At 41.6% G+C, this 17599-nt stretch overlaps 2 protein-coding genes and 1 long non-coding RNA gene across 6 annotated transcripts in view; 1 reads left to right on the top strand and 2 right to left on the bottom strand.

Moving 5' to 3' along the window:
• The window catches only part of TUT4 (terminal uridylyl transferase 4), a 43601-nt gene extending 43090 nt beyond the window's left edge, over window positions 1-511 (bottom strand). For all 4 annotated transcript variants that reach the window (XM_085067588.1, XM_085067590.1, XM_085067589.1 and 1 more), the window contains exon 1: window positions 393-511. The gene's annotated coding sequence lies outside the window, so the exon portion shown is untranslated. The remainder of the gene's footprint in view (window positions 1-392) is intronic.
• A 3605-nt stretch (window positions 512-4116) lies between these two features.
• GPX7 (glutathione peroxidase 7) lies at window positions 4117-17359 on the top strand. The gene is made up of 3 exons (XM_085067587.1): window positions 4117-4356; window positions 10608-10869; window positions 12643-17359. The coding sequence occupies exons 1-3, from the start codon at window positions 4150-4152 to the stop codon at window positions 12804-12806; spliced, it is 633 nt and encodes a 210-aa protein (XP_084923713.1). The 5' UTR covers window positions 4117-4149; the 3' UTR covers window positions 12807-17359.
• On the bottom strand, window positions 8897-12648 carry LOC146433708 (uncharacterized). Its single transcript, XR_014853685.1, has 4 exons — window positions 11726-12648; window positions 11069-11263; window positions 9834-10042; window positions 8897-9331 (listed from the first exon to the last, which is right to left on the bottom strand). It is a non-coding gene; the product is annotated as an uncharacterized LOC146433708 (long non-coding RNA).
• Window positions 17360-17599: the final 240 nt, after the last annotated feature.

Genomic DNA, 17599 nt, shown 5'->3' with positions numbered 1-17599 from the left:
GATCCACGGAAAGGAGAAGCTCTCCCGGCGGAGCGGGCTCGGCTCTCGAGGGCAGCCCCGGGCACGGAGCATTTCCCCGCCGCCCTCGCCGCCCGCAGTGGTCTCTCCCCCCCTCAATATTTAATTCCACGGGGCGTGCGAACAACAAACCGCACGCAGCAGCTCCGGCCCGGATGAAGCCCCGGAGCGGCCCCGGCCTCCCGCTGACCTTGGGCGGCCCCCGCGCCGCGGACCCCCGCCGCTTCCTCCGCCCGGCGCGGGGCCCGAGGCCGCCACGGGCCGTCGAGGCGGGGCACGGCTGGGGCGGGGGGCGCCGGCGCGGACAGGCCCCCCGAGTCCGCCCGCCCCCGGGCCGCCGCCCCCGGCCGCGGGGAGCCCCCGGGCCCCGGTACCTGTGTGCGGCGCTAGCGGAGCCGGCGCGGCGCGCCCGCCATGCCCGGCTGCGGCTGCTGCAGGCCCCGACGGCGGCGGCTCAGTCCGGCCCGGCCGCCATGTCAGCGGCGCGGTGCATTGTGGGGCGAAGGCGGGCGGGAGCGCCCCGAGGGCGGCGGCGCTGCGGGGCGGCGGCGGCAGCGGGGAGCGAGCGGGGCACCGTGCCCGCACCGTGCCCGCACCTCCCTGACCCTGCCGGGGAGCCCCCCGTGCCTCACAACCTCCCTCTTGCTGAAGGGCCGATGCGCCCCCCTCCCCGTCTCCCCCGGCGTTCAGGGCCTTCCTCCCCCAGTGCCACAGCGGCAAGCGGGGATGAGAGAATAAACAGCTTTTTTTTTCCCCCTTAATTTGCCCCCCTACAGCCATCATAGCTTTTACCCTTATTTCTCCTCACAGGCCTCTCCCAATCAGCAAGTTTGGCAGAGACCTGTAAGGTCACCCAGTCCAGCCGTGCACCCAGCAGTGCCACTGTATCCCCACAGGCACCAACCCACAGCACCAGCGCCAGGCAGCTCCAGGCGCCTCCTCAACACCTCCGGGGACGGTGACTCCATAGGGCAACCTGTTCAATGCCCGACCACCCTAACAGGGAATCATTTCTTTCTCAGTGTCTGAATCTCCCCTGTCTCAACATAGAGCCATTTCCTCTGGTCCTCTCCCTGCCGGCCCCTCCTCCCTACAGCCCCCTGTCAGGGAGCTGCGGAGGGGATGAGGCATCAGCTCCCCAGGCCCTGTGCTGCAGGTTGGAGCTCGATGGAGCTCATGGAGCTCAGACCTTGCTCCCCCCCTGCCCCAGGGCTTCCCCTCCTCCGTGCTCGGTGGAGTAGGGCGGATGTACTCTGGGGACCTGGGGAAAGGATTCCAGGCTCCCTGACCTTGGCTATGAAGCTGGCCCCGGCAGCAGCCAGGGACAGTGGATTAGCCAGCATGTCTGCTGGCAGATCTGCAGGTCTCAGGGGAGATGAGCCAGCCTGCCGGTTCTTGGCAGTGCTGGACGGTGACCTAAAGGCACTGGAAAGTGCTTGTCTGAGGCAAATCCCTCTGTGATCCACTACTACCCCTTCTTGGCAGTGAAATGTCATGTTGTTGGCACTTCCTAGCCCAGGCTAAGGAGGCCTTTCCAGGAAAACAAGGCACGTAAGAGATTAGTGTTGAACTACTAAAGGGGTTCAATGTGAATAGTAGTGCTGGAAACACTACCTCGGGGAGTCTGTGTAGGTAAACAAAAGTTGCAAAATCTGTAATACTGGATTCTATAAATACTGACAAGACATACTTCTGAATGTATTGTGAAGTCAGCACAATCCTTAGAGGTAACATGCTTTTTTTTTTTTTCTTGGTTCACTTGAAGTTCACACTTTACAAAATTAGGAGTGGGTATATTGCTCATGGGATGTGGTGCAAAGGTTTCACCTTTAGGAACGTGGTCCAGTCCAGAAACAGCAGTGCTGCTGTGGGGACAGCTGAGGTTAATTGGGTAGTGCTTCCAGCCAGTGCTATTTGACAAAGGTTTTTATTAGGTTTAGAAGGCCAAAGAGTAAATTGCAGAAGTAACTAGATTATACTTACTGCTGGATACAGTCCTCCTAGATCAACATTTAGACATGCTAGTGAGCAAACACACGTCACTTTGCAAACCTGATTGGCATATTTCCTTCAAATAGTTGGATAGACTTTAATATGAAGTGGTAGTGCAGTTTGGCTCTGAAAACTTGCACCAGCATAATGCAAACAGTCTTTGACATGTCTCTTTCTCTGTGTTCAGGAACAATGGTTCCTTCTTTCCTGATGTTAAAGAATGTTTTATTGCAGGGAGCAATATAGAAACATGGCACTAAAAGAGGAAGCAGAGTTCTACTGCCAGCTGGCCATTATTTGAAGAATTCCCAATTCAGTGCCAGTGATCAAAAACTTTCAGATTCTGGGCTCAGTTTGTAGGAGAAAATATGACTCTGAAAGCCACTAAATTTTATCTAGAAATCAGAGATGATAATCATAAAGCTGTAGGGAGTTGATTTTATGAAGTCTTCTTTGTCGAGCAAAACTTGTCTCATGTTGCAGTATGATGTCTCATTTTTAGTCCTATACCCAAGCTACTAAAATATTATTCCTCAAAAATGTAAATGTGTATTGTAGATTTCTTTTTAATTATTTGACAAAAAAAGCTTATGCTGATCATCATTGGAATGATTTTTAAAGATCATTTTTAGGATTTACTAGATTTTTAAAATCTATTTAAATGGCTATACCATATTAAAGTCCTGTTCTCTTTTTCCAGCTGTGTCTGACGAAACTCTAAATTTTCTCAGATAATTTACTTATCAAACGAGGAAATCCTTGACTGTCATCTAAAGGAAAAGTTCTTAGCCAATACTAGAGCCAGGAAAGTATACAGGAAAATACCACTTATCTGCAAAGAACTTCACCTCACCACAGTGTATCTTTCCTGTGGACAGCATGGCAGAAGATTTTCCATCTATCCATCTCCATATTTTTGTAGCATATTACACAATTTCTTGATCTTGGATGTCTACTTTAACTGAAATACATAAAAATGTGAAAAATCTGAAATGCTTTAAAATTATAATTAAATTTTTCAACTAGCTATACATGGCTTCTTCACTAACCGTAATGCCAGTCATGCTTGAATTACCTAAGCAAATTTAATCAAAATGTCAAAGTTCTACCAAAACTCAGTTAAAAAAAAAAAACCCAAACACAAAGGGAGATTTGAAAATGTAATTTGCTCTTCAAAAGATAAATTTCCAATATGTCTTGGAGGCACTCTTAATTATTTTCTGTAAATCACCGCATTTTGCTTTTCTTTGCCAAGAACTATCATAATCATAGCCATGGCTGGCCAGTTTCTTGGTCCAAGAAGAAATCAATGACCATCAAGCGCTTTCTGTTGTTGCTTTTTAAGTACAAATCCTTTCTTCCAGCAGGCAGAACGGTTCAAAGCAGTTTTTTGCAGACAACCCAAAAATTACATCAGTGCACTGAGGCAGCGTTTTGGCTCTGAATGTCTGAATGCTTTGATACCAAACTCAGTTCCAGATGCTTTATGCCTCTTTCTTGCTTGAAAACCCACTGGCAGTGTGGTTTCTCCCATGTCACACTGTGAGACCAGTGGTTTGGCCACTCACTTCTCACCAGCCAGGTGCATGCAGAGCTGAATTCCCCGCAGACCTGGCTGATGTGGCTTTTTTATGTGGCGTTGGTGATTCTGGTTTTGCTGATGGTGTGTTGTGACTCTCGTTCAGAGCGCTGCCTCAGTAACCAGTAGCAACCAAGCCACTGCTGTCCTTTGACATTACACCGTAGTTACTACGTGCTATGGTTAGTACACCAAAATAAGCCACTCGCAAATCCATCATAGTTAAAGCAGGATCTTTAATAACACCAAGATCATGGGTTTGACCCGTGTATGGACACTTCACTTACGAGTTGGATTCAGGGGATGCCTTCCAACTCAGAATATCCTGCGATTCTGTGACTGGCATCCCGCAGACTGAGCCAGCTAGTAAAACCATAACCGCCCTTATTCAACGCACCACTTCCAGCACGAAACGCTGCGTTTCAGAGCTCGTCCATCCCGCACGGAGCGGGAGCGGTGCGGACGGAGCTCCGAGTGCCGCAAAAGGCCCGTTTGCAGCAGCGAGCCGTTTGCGGCAGCGCGGCCAGGCCGGGCCGGCAGAGGCGCGGCGGCCGTGCAGCATGCTGGACCCGGAGGGCAGTGTGGAGCACCAGCCTGCCTCCTCCTTCCCCAAAGTCCTCCTCATCCCTCTAGCCATGCTCCTCGCAATTGCAGCGCTCCTGCTCTTAGCCTTTTCCGCTACGCGGCAGAAGGAGCCTGATTTTTACACTTTCAAAGTTGTAAACATCAGGGGCAAGCTTGTGTCTCTGGAGAAGTACAGGGGCTCGGTAAGTGCGGCGGGGAGGGGCGGCTGCCGCCCGGGCTCACTAACAGCCAGCCCTTGCATGTCCGCGGAGCGAGCGCGGGGGGACAGAGCTCGGAGAGAGCGGGGGGAGAGAACCCGTGTGCACCTGGGCTGCTCGCTCGGACTGGCTGACGGGGCACCGCGCTGCCCTTTAGCGAACACGTCTGGCTAACACAGGCTCCTCTTCAATAAAGCGTTTGCAGTCTAACCCCCGTGTGTGTCCGCGTCTTCTCCTGCTGCAGCCGCCTGCTGCCTGTAGACGTGGCAGGCAGGGAATGCTGCCCTCCTGCCGTTCTTGCAGCAAGATGGAGTGCTCTGGATTCTGCCTGTTCCATTGGAAGCTCAGGAAGTTTGTGTCTTTGTGTAACTTACTTTTGGAGTTTATTTCTGCCTTCTAACTGCATGACTTGTTATATGTTATTCTTATCTAAATCCCATTACTTTTTAATGTTCTACATTAAAAAAAAGGGGATTTGAAGGATTAGCAGTGGCTAACGGAGTAAATAGATTTCACCGTAGTTAGTAAAAACATGAGAGACATTATAAAGTATCAGAGTATGGGGAAATTGTAACAACATGCAATTCCTCTCTTGCTTTTTGGTGGGACAGCAATATGAAGAACTGCACGTAGACACATATACTTTTATGATGTCTTCTAAATTTTATCTGCATATTACATTAAGGATTTCTAGGCAGACCTTTCCATACCATTTTAAAACAATGTCCTTGACTATAATCTGATTTTATTTTATTTTATTTTATTTTATTAGTGGTTTGATCATCTAGGGGAGATGGTCAATACCTATGGAAGAGTGAAAAGAGAACTCAGCACACTGATTATACTTAATACTATAAACTCTTAATAGCCCTGTTCACAAATTACAGAAGCTAAAGTCAACATAAATCCCACAAGTGCAACTCTTAGCACTCAAGTGACACGTCTGTGATACAGTCAGGCAGTCCAATAGTTTAGCTGCTGCCCAAAAAGGCAGCATCACGTCTCACTTTTACCCTTTTTCTCCAGCTTTTTTGTTTCCACCTTCCTTTCTCCCCTCCTCAGGTGTCTGAGCTCACTGGTCCATAGCAGCAGGTCACTAAGACATTGGCAGGAAGACAGAGAAGGTACACAGGGACAATGCACATTTTCCTGAGCTCAGCAGAAAGGGATACTGGTGGATTTGGACCAAATGAGAGGTCTAAATCTTGTCTGGTCAAAGTCCTCATCCCCCTCCACTCACAGCTGAGATACAGCAGAACTGGTCCCATGCCCACTCAAATATCTGTGGTGGAGAAAAACATGGAAGCTGTTTAATCTTGAGCAATATTTGTGCTTTTTTAATGAGCTCCTTCCAAAGGCTCTGTCAATAAATCCTGTTACTGGGGCATATTTTATCTGCACATCATCTGCTAATCTGAATAAGCAAATACCACCTGTAGCTTCTCTATCTCAGGGCCAGAATCCACATGGGAAGGAGTTAAGGGGGAACTCAGCAAAATTCCTTGCAGCCACTCCACAGAGAGCTGGGGGTGTTCATCCCCTGGGGAACAAGCTGCAGAGCCTGGTGTGGAATCTCCTGCCCAGGCAGGTTCAGGGTGTGTGCTGTACCCCCGTGCTGGGATTGCAGGCCATCCCCAAGGCATGACTGGTTTCATAAAGGGGAGCTCTAGAGCTGAGCCTGGGAAAGATAACACCATTGATGAATGGTATTCCTTGATCTCTGCTAGGCCCCATGGAATAGTTTATTCCAAAAAAAGTGACATTCAGATTCTGTATGGAATAAAAGATAGATTTGTGTTCAGAGATCCTATTAATGTTCAGGCTACCTGCTCTTTGATAATGCATATGCACAATTTTAAAGAAAATTACAGCACTAAAACACATCCCTTTCTATTATTATGTTGTCAGAACTCAGTATCAAGATAGAAAAAGGTTAATTAAAACTCCCATTTATTTCTTAAAATAAACTTGCTTAAATCTGCAGTTAGATAAGTAATGTTAAGGCGTAGGTTTATCATAATATTTTAAAGCTATTAAAAGAAAGCAAATAATATTAAAGTACTACGTGTGTGCTGGTGGTGTTTTAAGGAAAGTGAGTCACTAGTTAGCTCCTGGAACAATAGTCTGCTAATTGCTAAACCAGCTTTTACCAGCCTTAAGCTTTCTGGCAGATGTAGAGAAGACATTTTCTTCAATTCAGTCACTCAGCTAATTTATTTAAATAGCTACTTAATTGGTCAAGAAACTTACTAGGAATTGAAAAATATCCAAAGCCTTCCAGACTCTAAAAAAAAAAAAAAATTAATAAAGTCTGCTAATTCTAAAACCACAAGAGCCATGCTAAATATAAACAATCAGCACAATTCATGACTGGCAGGATCATTCTTCAATAACTCATTATTAATATAAACTTCTGTGTATTCAGATCATTGAAACAAATTTTTATAGTAAGAAAAAAAAAGACTGATATTAATTCACTTTCTATTCGAGTGTATCTTGATACAAACCACAATTACCCTCTCTCATATAGTAAAGAAAGGAAGGACTATTACCACTGAGAAAAGAGTTCCACAAGTGAAATAGATCAAAAAACTGTCTGGTTCACTGTGTTGTGGAGAAGGCCATCCTTCTGTGGTTTTTCAACAACACCATAAAATATTGACCCATCTTCATTTAAAATGAAGAGCAGTGATGATGGTTGCACAAGAATCAAGAGGATCCAAACAGGATTAATTTTCTATCTAATCTAATCTAATCTAATCTAATTCAATAATCTTATATTTTATTTTATGGTCTGTATCTCTGATACACTGTAAGAGGCAGTATTCTTACCAAAAATAGTACCTATTTGGGAGTTAGAACTCCCAAACATCAACTGTTCCCTGCTGTGTTTATGCCTATCTTGATGTAATGGTACCAATCTAGCACCCAGCTAAGTACAGTGTGCTGGGGTGGAATTAAGCAGTGTCAGTGCAGTGCCTTTGGAAATCTTGAACCATAGGTACTATAAAAATGAAAAAATTAGGCGCTATAACAATCAAAGTATTATTTTTAACTAAGTGTTATTATTGAAAGTAGTGCCAGGCATTTTGGACCAGAGCTCGCTGCAACCCAAGAATGTGGCATTGCTGAGTGTGTATAAATACAGAGCACAGCCATGAATTACTGCACAAATATTGCTATTTTTTCCATGAAGGTGGCAGCTCAGTGAGTTGGTGCAATCTGACACTTGAGGCTAGTTCTTCCATCAGTCAGATGGAGCCCGTGAAGAATCTCAGGGTCTGAAAACCCAAGTATCCACTGTCTCTGCTGAAAGATGCACAAAGGGTTACTTGAAGCTGAGACCAGATTCCTAAATTTGTCCCAGGATTTTTTCCTGAAGGAGGCAGGCTGGTGTAAACATTAAGTAGAGCAAGAAGAGTTTTTGCAGTGTTAAATAAATGAGTTCACTGCTAGAATGAATGGGTTTTCCAAGCAAAGGGAAGGATAGTACTAAGAGGTCAGACAACAGCTGACAAAGAATTCAGCTGAAATTAAATCATTTTGTGAGGTCCATTGAACTGTTTGCACTGCACACTAGGTGGTGTGCTTGACTTGCACTCTCAGAGCCTTAAGTCAGGCATATTGAATTTAATTTAAATCATTAATAGTTGTAAGATGTCAAAGTACAGCCTCCAGATGAAAGCAAAAAGAGTGATTGTTATTTATTAAAATTAAAATACAGACCAAAAAAATCACATGAAATCACTTTTAAAACCACACACATGAAAGATAACTCAGTAAAATTTTTAAAGAATCATTTTAAACATTCCTTGAGAAACACTAATAGATCATGAAAGTTTTCTTTATGTGCGTCACTTATATTTTTAAGAGGTTTGCACTATTATATTATGGACTTCAGTAATGGAGAATTCAGTTACAGAGAATACATTTTTCTAAGGGAAAAAGAGAAGCATAATGTGTCTGCCATCCCAAGAAATGCTGCACATGATTTCCATCTGTTTTGTGGGAATATGTTTGGACATTTGCACTGTGAGCTCTCAAGCCTTTCACCACCATGCCAAGTAATTACTGTTTGTAAACAGCTGTAAATTAAAATTGTTGCTTCTTTTTGAGTGAATTCTTTCAAGCCCTCTTTTTACTTAAAATCAAGTAAAAGTTACAAAGCTTGATTGCTTTCACTGGCAATTCATCTTTCATATCTGTTTTAATATGAACACAATGCCTACACAACCTTGTTTCCCCCAAACCTCCAGTGATAAATTCTTACATTACCATTTTATTTGAGATAAAGTACCAATAGATATGAATTCAAATAAGGTGTGTGAATCATGAAATGATGTTTCTGCATCATGAAAATTCTAAGGCGTAAACTGTCTTTAAAAAAGCTTCTACAATTTCATGTGAAAGAATTACATGTGACTTCAGCTCTTAGTGGTACAATTTATCTTTACTTCTTACTAAACTACAGTCATCACTATGCTTGGTAAATCAGATTATTTGAAAATAACAGAACTGCCAATAGTTATTTTTTATGTCCAACATATAAATTCCATTTGAAATGCTGAGAGTCTGCAACAGGAATGCATTATAAAATTATTACCTCTTCTCTGAAAAAAGAAATCTAATTATATGCCATAACTTTGGATTTTTTTAAGAGACTGAATTTAAAATTTCAGGCAGAGCTTGTAAGTTTTGTCTGAATGAAAGTGATGATTTGGCAGTCAGATGGCTGCAGGTCATATTTCATATACAAATGTACAGGGGTTGCCTAGATTGCATCCTGTTGACACATTACACCACAAAGAAGATTACACCAATTTGTGCTTGGTAAGATTACCTGTCTTCCAGGGAAAACAGTGCCACTCCAAAGTCACTTTAAATTCAATAGTTGGACTTCGATGATCCTCATGGGTCATTCCAACTCAGGATATTCTGTGATTCTGTGATAGCCATACCGCTATACAAAGTAGAAAATACACAAAGTAAGTGTTAATGTTTTATGTACGAAATTACAAACACCAACATCCCGTTAGCTTTTTCTTTACTCATTCCTACCCCTTCTAAATATTTCGTCTTATGATCCTGTACTTTACCCAGGCATACACTTCTACATGCCAATTTGTTTTCTGGCTTTAAAAACACTGTGCACATGTAGCCTTTTTTTTTTTTCCCCATTAAATAGAATTTATTTGACACACCGTATTTCCTTAAATACTTTTGTATGACAGTATTAGAATAGACTCAATTTATGTAGAATGAGCAGCAACTCACACTTGGAAAATTCATGAGAATAATAAAAACTGTAAGTCTAAAAATAAATTCTAGAATTATTTAAGGATAAAATATCTCAAAAAACCAATGAAAAATTCTTCAAGGTTTTGAGAAGCTATAATATGTGTCAGTTCAGGATTAGGTCACTTAATTGTCCCAACAAATTCTGTTGTTCCTGTAGTGCTCACCTGCCTGTGACAGCTTCCTCCCAGCTGGGTTTGTGCTGGCAAACACATGCCTGGTGCTCTTATCTGAGTGACATGATGCACACAGCATTGAACATGATCCACTGCAGGAATGACTTCAGAGGATAGTGGGCTGCCTTCACTTCTTGGAATTTAATTGAGGCAAACCTTTGTGCAAGGTTGTCATTTTGTCACAACTGAGTAGATTTACTCTAGAAGAGATGGGAAATTTTACAGCCCACACTGCACAGACCAACCCCAAATCCTGTAATTGCTTCTATTAACTTCCAGCTTCTCTTTACTTCCATCTGCACTGGCAATGATACATGGATCAGCTGGTTCTGTATGGGCACCAAATTCTGTGCAGGGAAAGATGCTGCAGTGAAGATGCTTCACAATAGAAAAATAAACAACAAAAATTACAGTAATTTGCAAGTTCCTTTCGTGCAGCTTGGTATATCTGAGCTGGATGGTCACTTCTTAAATATGCTTAGAAACTGTCCAAAAGGCAGAATGGAGAAATACAGATTCTCTGTAAACTGAAAATTAAGATTGCTTAGCAGTTGATTAATTATCTTAATGGTTGCCAAAGAGGAATACATAAAAGAAATATTAAATCATCCTTTTGTGAACAGAACTCGATGTAGTTTCAAATATGTGTTCAGTCACAGTCCCTAGACATTCTTTTTTTTTTTTTTTAACAATCTGCATTCCGGCCTGCCTGTTGGAAATCTGACACGTGCAGCACATTTTTAAATGTGCTCTCTTGTTCTTCAGGTGTCTCTAGTTGTCAACGTTGCAAGTGAGTGTGGGTACACAGACAGCCACTACAAGGCCTTGCAGCAGCTGCAGAGAGACCTGGGCCCCTACCATTTCAATGTGCTGGCATTCCCCTGCAATCAATTTGGGCAGCAAGAACCAGACACCAACAAAGAAATTGAGAGCTTTGCACGAAAGACTTATGGTGCCTCCTTCCCTATGTTCAGCAAAATCACAGTCAGCGGAGCTGGTGCAATTCCTGCCTTCAAGTACTTGATTGGTGAGTAACCTGCAGTGCTGGAGGGTTGTTTCTCCAGAAAAGAATTCCTCTAACACAAAATACCACCCAACAGAATAAAAATATATATGGTTGTGTTCCCAGAGTTGTCAGGCTCGAAGGGGTCAGAAGTCATGTATGTCCCTCCTCCTGCACACAGCAGGATTTCTCTCTCTGTCAACATCTGACAGCTTTGTCTTACCTTCCAAAATTATCTCCAGAGATAAAGACACATCAATAGCAAAGCTGGTCCAATAAACTTCTATATGGAATACAGGTCTTGAAATACTCTATGCATACAACACCCTGACATTCCTTTTTCCACTTTGCAGCCTTGCAGCTGCTCCTCCTGTGACAACTGTGTTGCTGGTTGGATTTATAAGATTCATCTCTAGAGCTGTAGGATAAGTGGAAGCAAAACACCTCATAATTTACTTAAACAATCAAAAAGTGAAGCCAGGCACTAAAAGAAGTCCTTGAACGCTGCCTTCTTCATTCCTCCCCAAGCACTGGAGCAGCCATACTGTACAGTTCCTGCAGTTCCAATCCATTTGATAGCCAGCACTGAGACCTGAACAGGTTTTGCTGCTTCTTACCATCAATGCAGCATATTCCCTGTCAAGGCACTACTTTTGTTGCACTGAACAAATGCTCTAAATACCATTTAAATGCTAAATGAAAATGTCAGTCTTAACCCAATGTGAAGGAAATGTCTTTCAGCAATGGAATATAGTAAAGCCCAATGTGATACCTGAGCTGCATTCTGCAAGGACCAGATCCCTGCTGCTTATCCCCAGTGTTTTCCCGTGTACCACTGAGTTTACAGGAGTGTTATTATTTTTGACTACCTCAAGCTCACCTCTTCACAGGTATCTGTAATGGATCACTCTGCTAGCCAAACTTCCCTGCAATCCTCTTCACATCCTTCCATCACTGTTTTGCCCAGGAGGGCTGTTCCTGCAGACATGTCCCAGGAAATTTGCAAAACTTGTGTTTTCCTGTTGGCCTGCCCACAGAGGTGTTTATGGGTGTTTATGCAGCACAATGACAACATAGTTCAAAGAGTTGGTCTGGCTATGTCTTGATACTTTGAAATAACCTCTGATTCCTCCTGAGGTTTGCCCAATATATAATCAGTAGGAAAAAAATATGCTAATTTTTCTGTAGTGTCTGTACTTGTGCTTTTAGTGGGATGAGGTTCCTGGTCTAAGTGAAAGTCCTGGAAATTTTGTTAGTCACATAGCAGCATAGTAAAGGGGAAGAGTGTGACTCATGTAAAAGAGTATGTGATCTACTGTAGTAGATAGAATTAGGTGGAAACCTGGAACAATTACTTTGTTATTTCTTCATGGAGCATTTCTTGAAACAATCTTCTGAAGCACATGATACTGGGTGCTTTTGGAGGGAAAACTCTGGACAGGCAAGTAATCAGTCCTAGTACAGCTATATTGTCATGCCAAATTCCATTTTCCTATCAGTCTTCAGCTGTGTCAGGTATATCTGTATAGCACAGCCACACACACACATTTCCTCACCCACTTTAACGCTGATTATTGTGCTTTCTCCTGTCTCAAACTTCCCTGTTTCCATTAGTCTCCAAGGGACTACTGTCCAGCTAAAGCTCTCTGTCAGAAAATTAATCTTATTCAGTCTGAACTTCCTCTTAATTTTACTTTCCTTCTTCCTCTGAGACGTTAATCATCAAATTGACATGAACAAATGTCAGGAATTGGCTAACATGATTTTCTAATATTTAACATTTCCTCCCCTCTGTAGATTCTACAGGAGAAGAACCAACCTGGAACTTCTGGAAATACCTGGTGGACCCCAATGGGAAAGTAGTAAAGGCTTGGGACTCCACTGTCTCTGTTGAAGAAATAAGACCACATGTTACAGAACTTGTAAGGAAAATCATCCTAAAGAAGAAAGATGAATTATGACTTTCAAAAATACCAGCATGCCAATTGCATCTTAATGGAGATTTAGGGCTGGACTTTGTCTTTTTACATTCCAAAAGAGAGGATATGGGGAAGGGAAATTATGACCAGTTGAATCTTTGTTCACCATCCTAAGATTGTTGAAAACAACAAGTTAGCATGTTCAAAGTAATTTAATATTTCTCTGCAACCAAATTCCATTTGAGTTTTTTAGGAAAGAAGAAATCTTCAGCAATTGTTTCTTCCCAATTCAATAATTAATAGTTGGTAACACTATAGAAAGTCAGTTCATGTAGGAAGAAAGATCAGAATAATGAGAATGTCCTGGCTGGGATCTCCCTGATATCTACAATTCTGTTGTCATGTTTTGATTGCAAATTGAATAAAATAAATAGCAAAATTGTATGATTGACTTAAAGCATGTACTAGGAAGAGGGCCAAAACAGATACCTTCAGACCAGGCAGAATTTGCATGTTCCAATTACCACAGCCAAACATAGCTAATTTCTTCTCTCTAGAAAGTTTAGAAGGGCATAGGGAAAACACATCTATAAAGCTTAAATGAAAGAAATATTAAGACAAAGTCTCTGTAAAACTTCTCCAGGAGCTATGAGTAGAATTTCTGCATTTTTTCCCCACGTAAAGATTATCAGATGATATTTAAATAGTCATTTGAACATCTGTAGGACCAGAGCCTATATGAAATGGCTATTTCTTTCTTCTACTGGCGTTTTGCCCTAGAATTACTCTCACCTCATAAAATTGATGTTGACTTTATTTTTCAATTTATAACACTATCCAATTTTGCTGCACGTACAGACAAGCATCAGATAATCAAAATATTTTTTCCATGGAAATAATTTTGCAAATATTTAATTCATGCATAATGTTACACAGTTTAATACCACATTAGTGTTACAAATGCTTAATGGCACTTTTTTTGATTGTAGCAGTCAGGCATCTGCTCAGACTTCAGAAGTCCCTAGCTCATGCTAAAATAATAACACTAACATTTGCAGCCTCATTGTTCCATGACAGAAACCCTTTGAAAATCTGATCAGGAAGAACTCTTTTTATCTCAATAAAACCACAGTGTTCCCATCCTCTTAACCTCAGGATGCCTTAAGAAGAATCTAATCTTTCCCAATTGCAGTATTATTGACGAATGAAAGCCTTTTTTGTGCTTTCTGATGCTTTTTAAAGTAGCACAATGTTTGTCCATATAGTGGTCAGGGCCCATGTGTACAAATAAGGCTTAATTGACCTGACCACGATAAAGACTTTTTCCAACTCATCACTGCCATTAGAGCCCTTCAGTGTCCAAATAGGCTCTTGTTGAAATCAAAGGCAAATATTATGGCATGCCCTGGCTTGCAGAACAAGAGAGGAAAGAATACTGACTCTACTCATTCTGTGGAGCTCTGTTAGGAAGAAGAGCTCCAGGTACTTTAGGATTTGCAGGAAGAATATGAAAGGCAGAGATTATACTGCACAAAACAATCTCAAATTGCCTGAAAGAAGCTGAGAGCAAGGCTTTTTAAGTTTTAGTGAAAAAAAAAAGAGGGAGTGGAAAAGAGAATAAAAGGAAGAAGTAGTAGAAGAACATAAGTAAAAGGAGAAATCAAGTACAAAGGAAGAAATTAGAAGGAAAGAAAAAGACAGTTTGCAGCCAAATAATCATTTGGACAAATGAGGCATGGAAATGTTCAAATGTGAACATTGATACTAATGAGTATGTTCCAAGTTCTATCAGCTACTTCTTACTTTAACTGTAACTTAAGAGTGCAGGAAATTGGTGCTTGTGGCAGTGAATATCTGTATTTTCCTCCTCTGATGGTGAGAGAAGTGAACTCCATGTCTGATTCAGTCATTTAGTCTATTCTTACATGGATCACTCTAAGACAATGGTTGCTAAGGATATCACAAAGAAAGGAAAATCAAGCCCAGCTGATACCGTGCAGGGACAGAGAATCCGACTCCTGGGAAAGGAGATCTGTATTATTCCACAGACTGTTTCTCTTTTCTCTGTCCTTTGATACTAATGCAATGCTCCAGCATGCTGTTAGCAAGTGCTGCAGGGCTTAACATTTTCTCCTTACAAAGTTTGTTTCTGTCTTATAACTGAAGCCTGGATGAGACCAAACCAGACTATGAAAAATATTTTAAGCCCTTTCTATTTAAATTTTGTGTGTCCAACTTCAATCAGAACTCTGGATTTATATAGACACAGTCTTCCATTCTCCATTACACAAATTCTACAAGTCTAAAGTGATATAATGACAAGGATTGGTTGGGAAGGTTTTGTCCTATGTGGACAAATATTGTTTGTGCTGCTTCTAAAGGCATTACAAAGCACAAAAAAGGCTTTCACTTGTCAATAACACTGTGGTTGGACAAGACTAGATTATTCTTAAAGCATCCTGGGGTTAAGAACAGGGGACCTGTATGTTATGTTTTTGTTGAGATAAAAAGAGTTCTTCCTGACAAGATTTTCAAAGGGTTTCTGAAAAGGAACAATGAGGCTGCAATTGTTAGTGTTATTATTTTAGTGTGAGCAAGGAATTTCTGCAGTCTGAAGTCTGAGCAGATGCCTGAGTGCCAGGAATTACTCCAGACTGATACTGTCAGAATTGGTGCTCTTTCAAGTTTGGCCATTTAAAGAGGACTATGGTAAGTGTTACATAGGCAAGCATTAAAAACCAACATGTTTGAACAGGCACATGATTTTAAACACATAATTTCTCTCTCTGAAGTTAACAGATATATTTTCATTAAATTAGGCATGTGGCATAGATTCCAGCCTTCATTGAACTAAATCAGTTTGTTCAACAACTGCTTTGGCCTTTTAATCAAAGTTGTGGAGTAAAAGTAAATATTCTCAGTTGTAGATTAATACATATCTGGTCACACTGTAAGTACTTCATGATTTCCTGCTCAGAAAAATTGCAAATCAAATTGCACTGAGTTTAATTTGACTGTTGAGACTATAGAGGATGCACGCAGAGACCAGAAATTACTTTTTCTGCCTCCTGAATTCCAGCACTGTTTTAATCTGACAGAGATCTTCCCTACAGCAAGTCCTGAAAACTGCAAGCCAGCTCTATAGCATGAGACTGTTTTTCCTTGCCACTTATCTGCTTTGCACAGAAAATAGTAGCATGTATTAACAGATGAGAACATTGATGCCTGGAGACTGATTACCTTGATCATCTAAGACTTGTTCTCCTACAGTTTGCAGCTTTAAAGGTGTGAACTCTTGGCCTGTTGACTTAAACATTAAACTAAGAACCTGGACACGTTTGTATGCAGCCACATGCCCCCTGTGGCATGCCACAGGGAAAAGAAATAATTTTAAAGCATAAATATAAGTTTAAAATTAGACAGGGTACTTTTGATCTTCTGAAACTTTGTCTCATAAAGAATATAATATCAGACCTACATGAATCCAAAGTTCTGTTTTGAAATGGAATATGCTACATTGAAATAGAGCAATCAAATGAAGCAACAGAGAAGGGTTTAAACCTCCATTTTTTGGCATTATAAGGAGAACAAAATCAAATATCCTCGTTATCCTTACAGTTACATCTGCTATTTTAGATAAATGCTAGGGATGTTTCACTTGAGTTTCTATTGTGATTTTAGACAGAAACTTCAGTGGCAAACCAGACAGAATTCTCTGTGCTGGATGGTACCCAATTTATCCTTTCAAACACTCATCTCATTCAATAAATTGCTGATCTTAGCCAAGATTTTCAGAAGACTAGACATCCCTTTGGTTAAGCAAACAAATTTTATGCTACCTTTGATTCTTGAATCAACCAAATATATTCTATGCACAAGTAAATTTATAGTGCATCTACCCATGGAGCCACATGAAATTTAACAAGCTTACTTCTGACTCATTCACAGAGTCAAGTAAGCAGAGAAATCAGGTATTCTCTGTGACAATTAACAGATCCTGCAGTAAAAGCATCACTGACAAAACACAAAGGAGTTTACAAACCTTTTGACAGATGAGATACTGAAAACACCAAATTTGAGGATTAATTCTTAATCATATTAATGCTCCATGGCAGAGACATGCACAGAGCAGAATGAAATCACTGAGCTGTACCAAACATCATCTCAGAGGTGATCTGATGCTACACAGTTAATTCATCTAGCTAGGCAGCCCACAAACACAGTGATGCCCACAATATGGGATAAGAAACAACAAAACACCTTTTATGCCAAGTCTGCAGCACCTTGGCTTAGACAACAGTGGAGGTCTGTCTAGTGGCAGTGGTTATCCTTTCCCAGCTGACTCTGCACAGCAACTGAGGGCAACCTCAAGAAACTTTCCATCCTTAGCCTAGACAACCTGACCCAAGCCATCAATCTACCTGCCTAGGTGATAATACATGCTGTTTATCTCAAAGCACTGCACAATACCTGCTCAACAAGAAGATCTACTAAACTAATTCCTGGAAACAAGAACAACTGAAGGATCATCGTGTTTTGAGCAAGCAGACTTGTATTCTGGAAGGTAAGCAGAGACATTAAAGTTTTTAAAGTGATTCTCCTAATGGAGATTCTTTTCCCCCACTCAAGCAGAACTAACAGCACCCACCTAGTCAGGGACAGATTCTTCCCCGAGCACTAATTGATGGAACAATGACAGTAAAAGGAAATAGTAGTGTTCTAGAACAATAGAAAAGACAGAAGTACAATTTTGTGGAGAACAAACTTGTGTAATGCCTGATCTGTAATTGCAGTTCTGTGGAACACTTCCCCATCAAGACAGAAATTACAGATAT

Source organism: Lichenostomus cassidix, chromosome 8 (assembly GCF_008360975.1).
Source record: "Lichenostomus cassidix isolate B80296 chromosome 8, HeHo_3.0, whole genome shotgun sequence".
NCBI lineage: Eukaryota > Metazoa > Chordata > Aves > Passeriformes > Meliphagidae > Lichenostomus > Lichenostomus cassidix.
This window is presented reverse-complemented; position numbering and strand designations above follow the sequence as displayed.

Excerpts from the sequence above, each read along its gene's own strand:
- GPX7 (XM_085067587.1), top strand. The coding sequence starts at position 4,150 with ATGCTGGACCCGGAGGGCAGTGTGGAGCACCAGCCTGCCTCCTCCTTC. Across the intron at positions 4,357-10,607 it reads TGGAGAAGTACAGGGGCTCG|GTGTCTCTAGTTGTCAACGT; the intron begins GTAAGTGCGGCG and ends CTTGTTCTTCAG. Across the intron at positions 10,870-12,642 it reads TGCCTTCAAGTACTTGATTG|ATTCTACAGGAGAAGAACCA; the intron begins GTGAGTAACCTG and ends TCCCCTCTGTAG.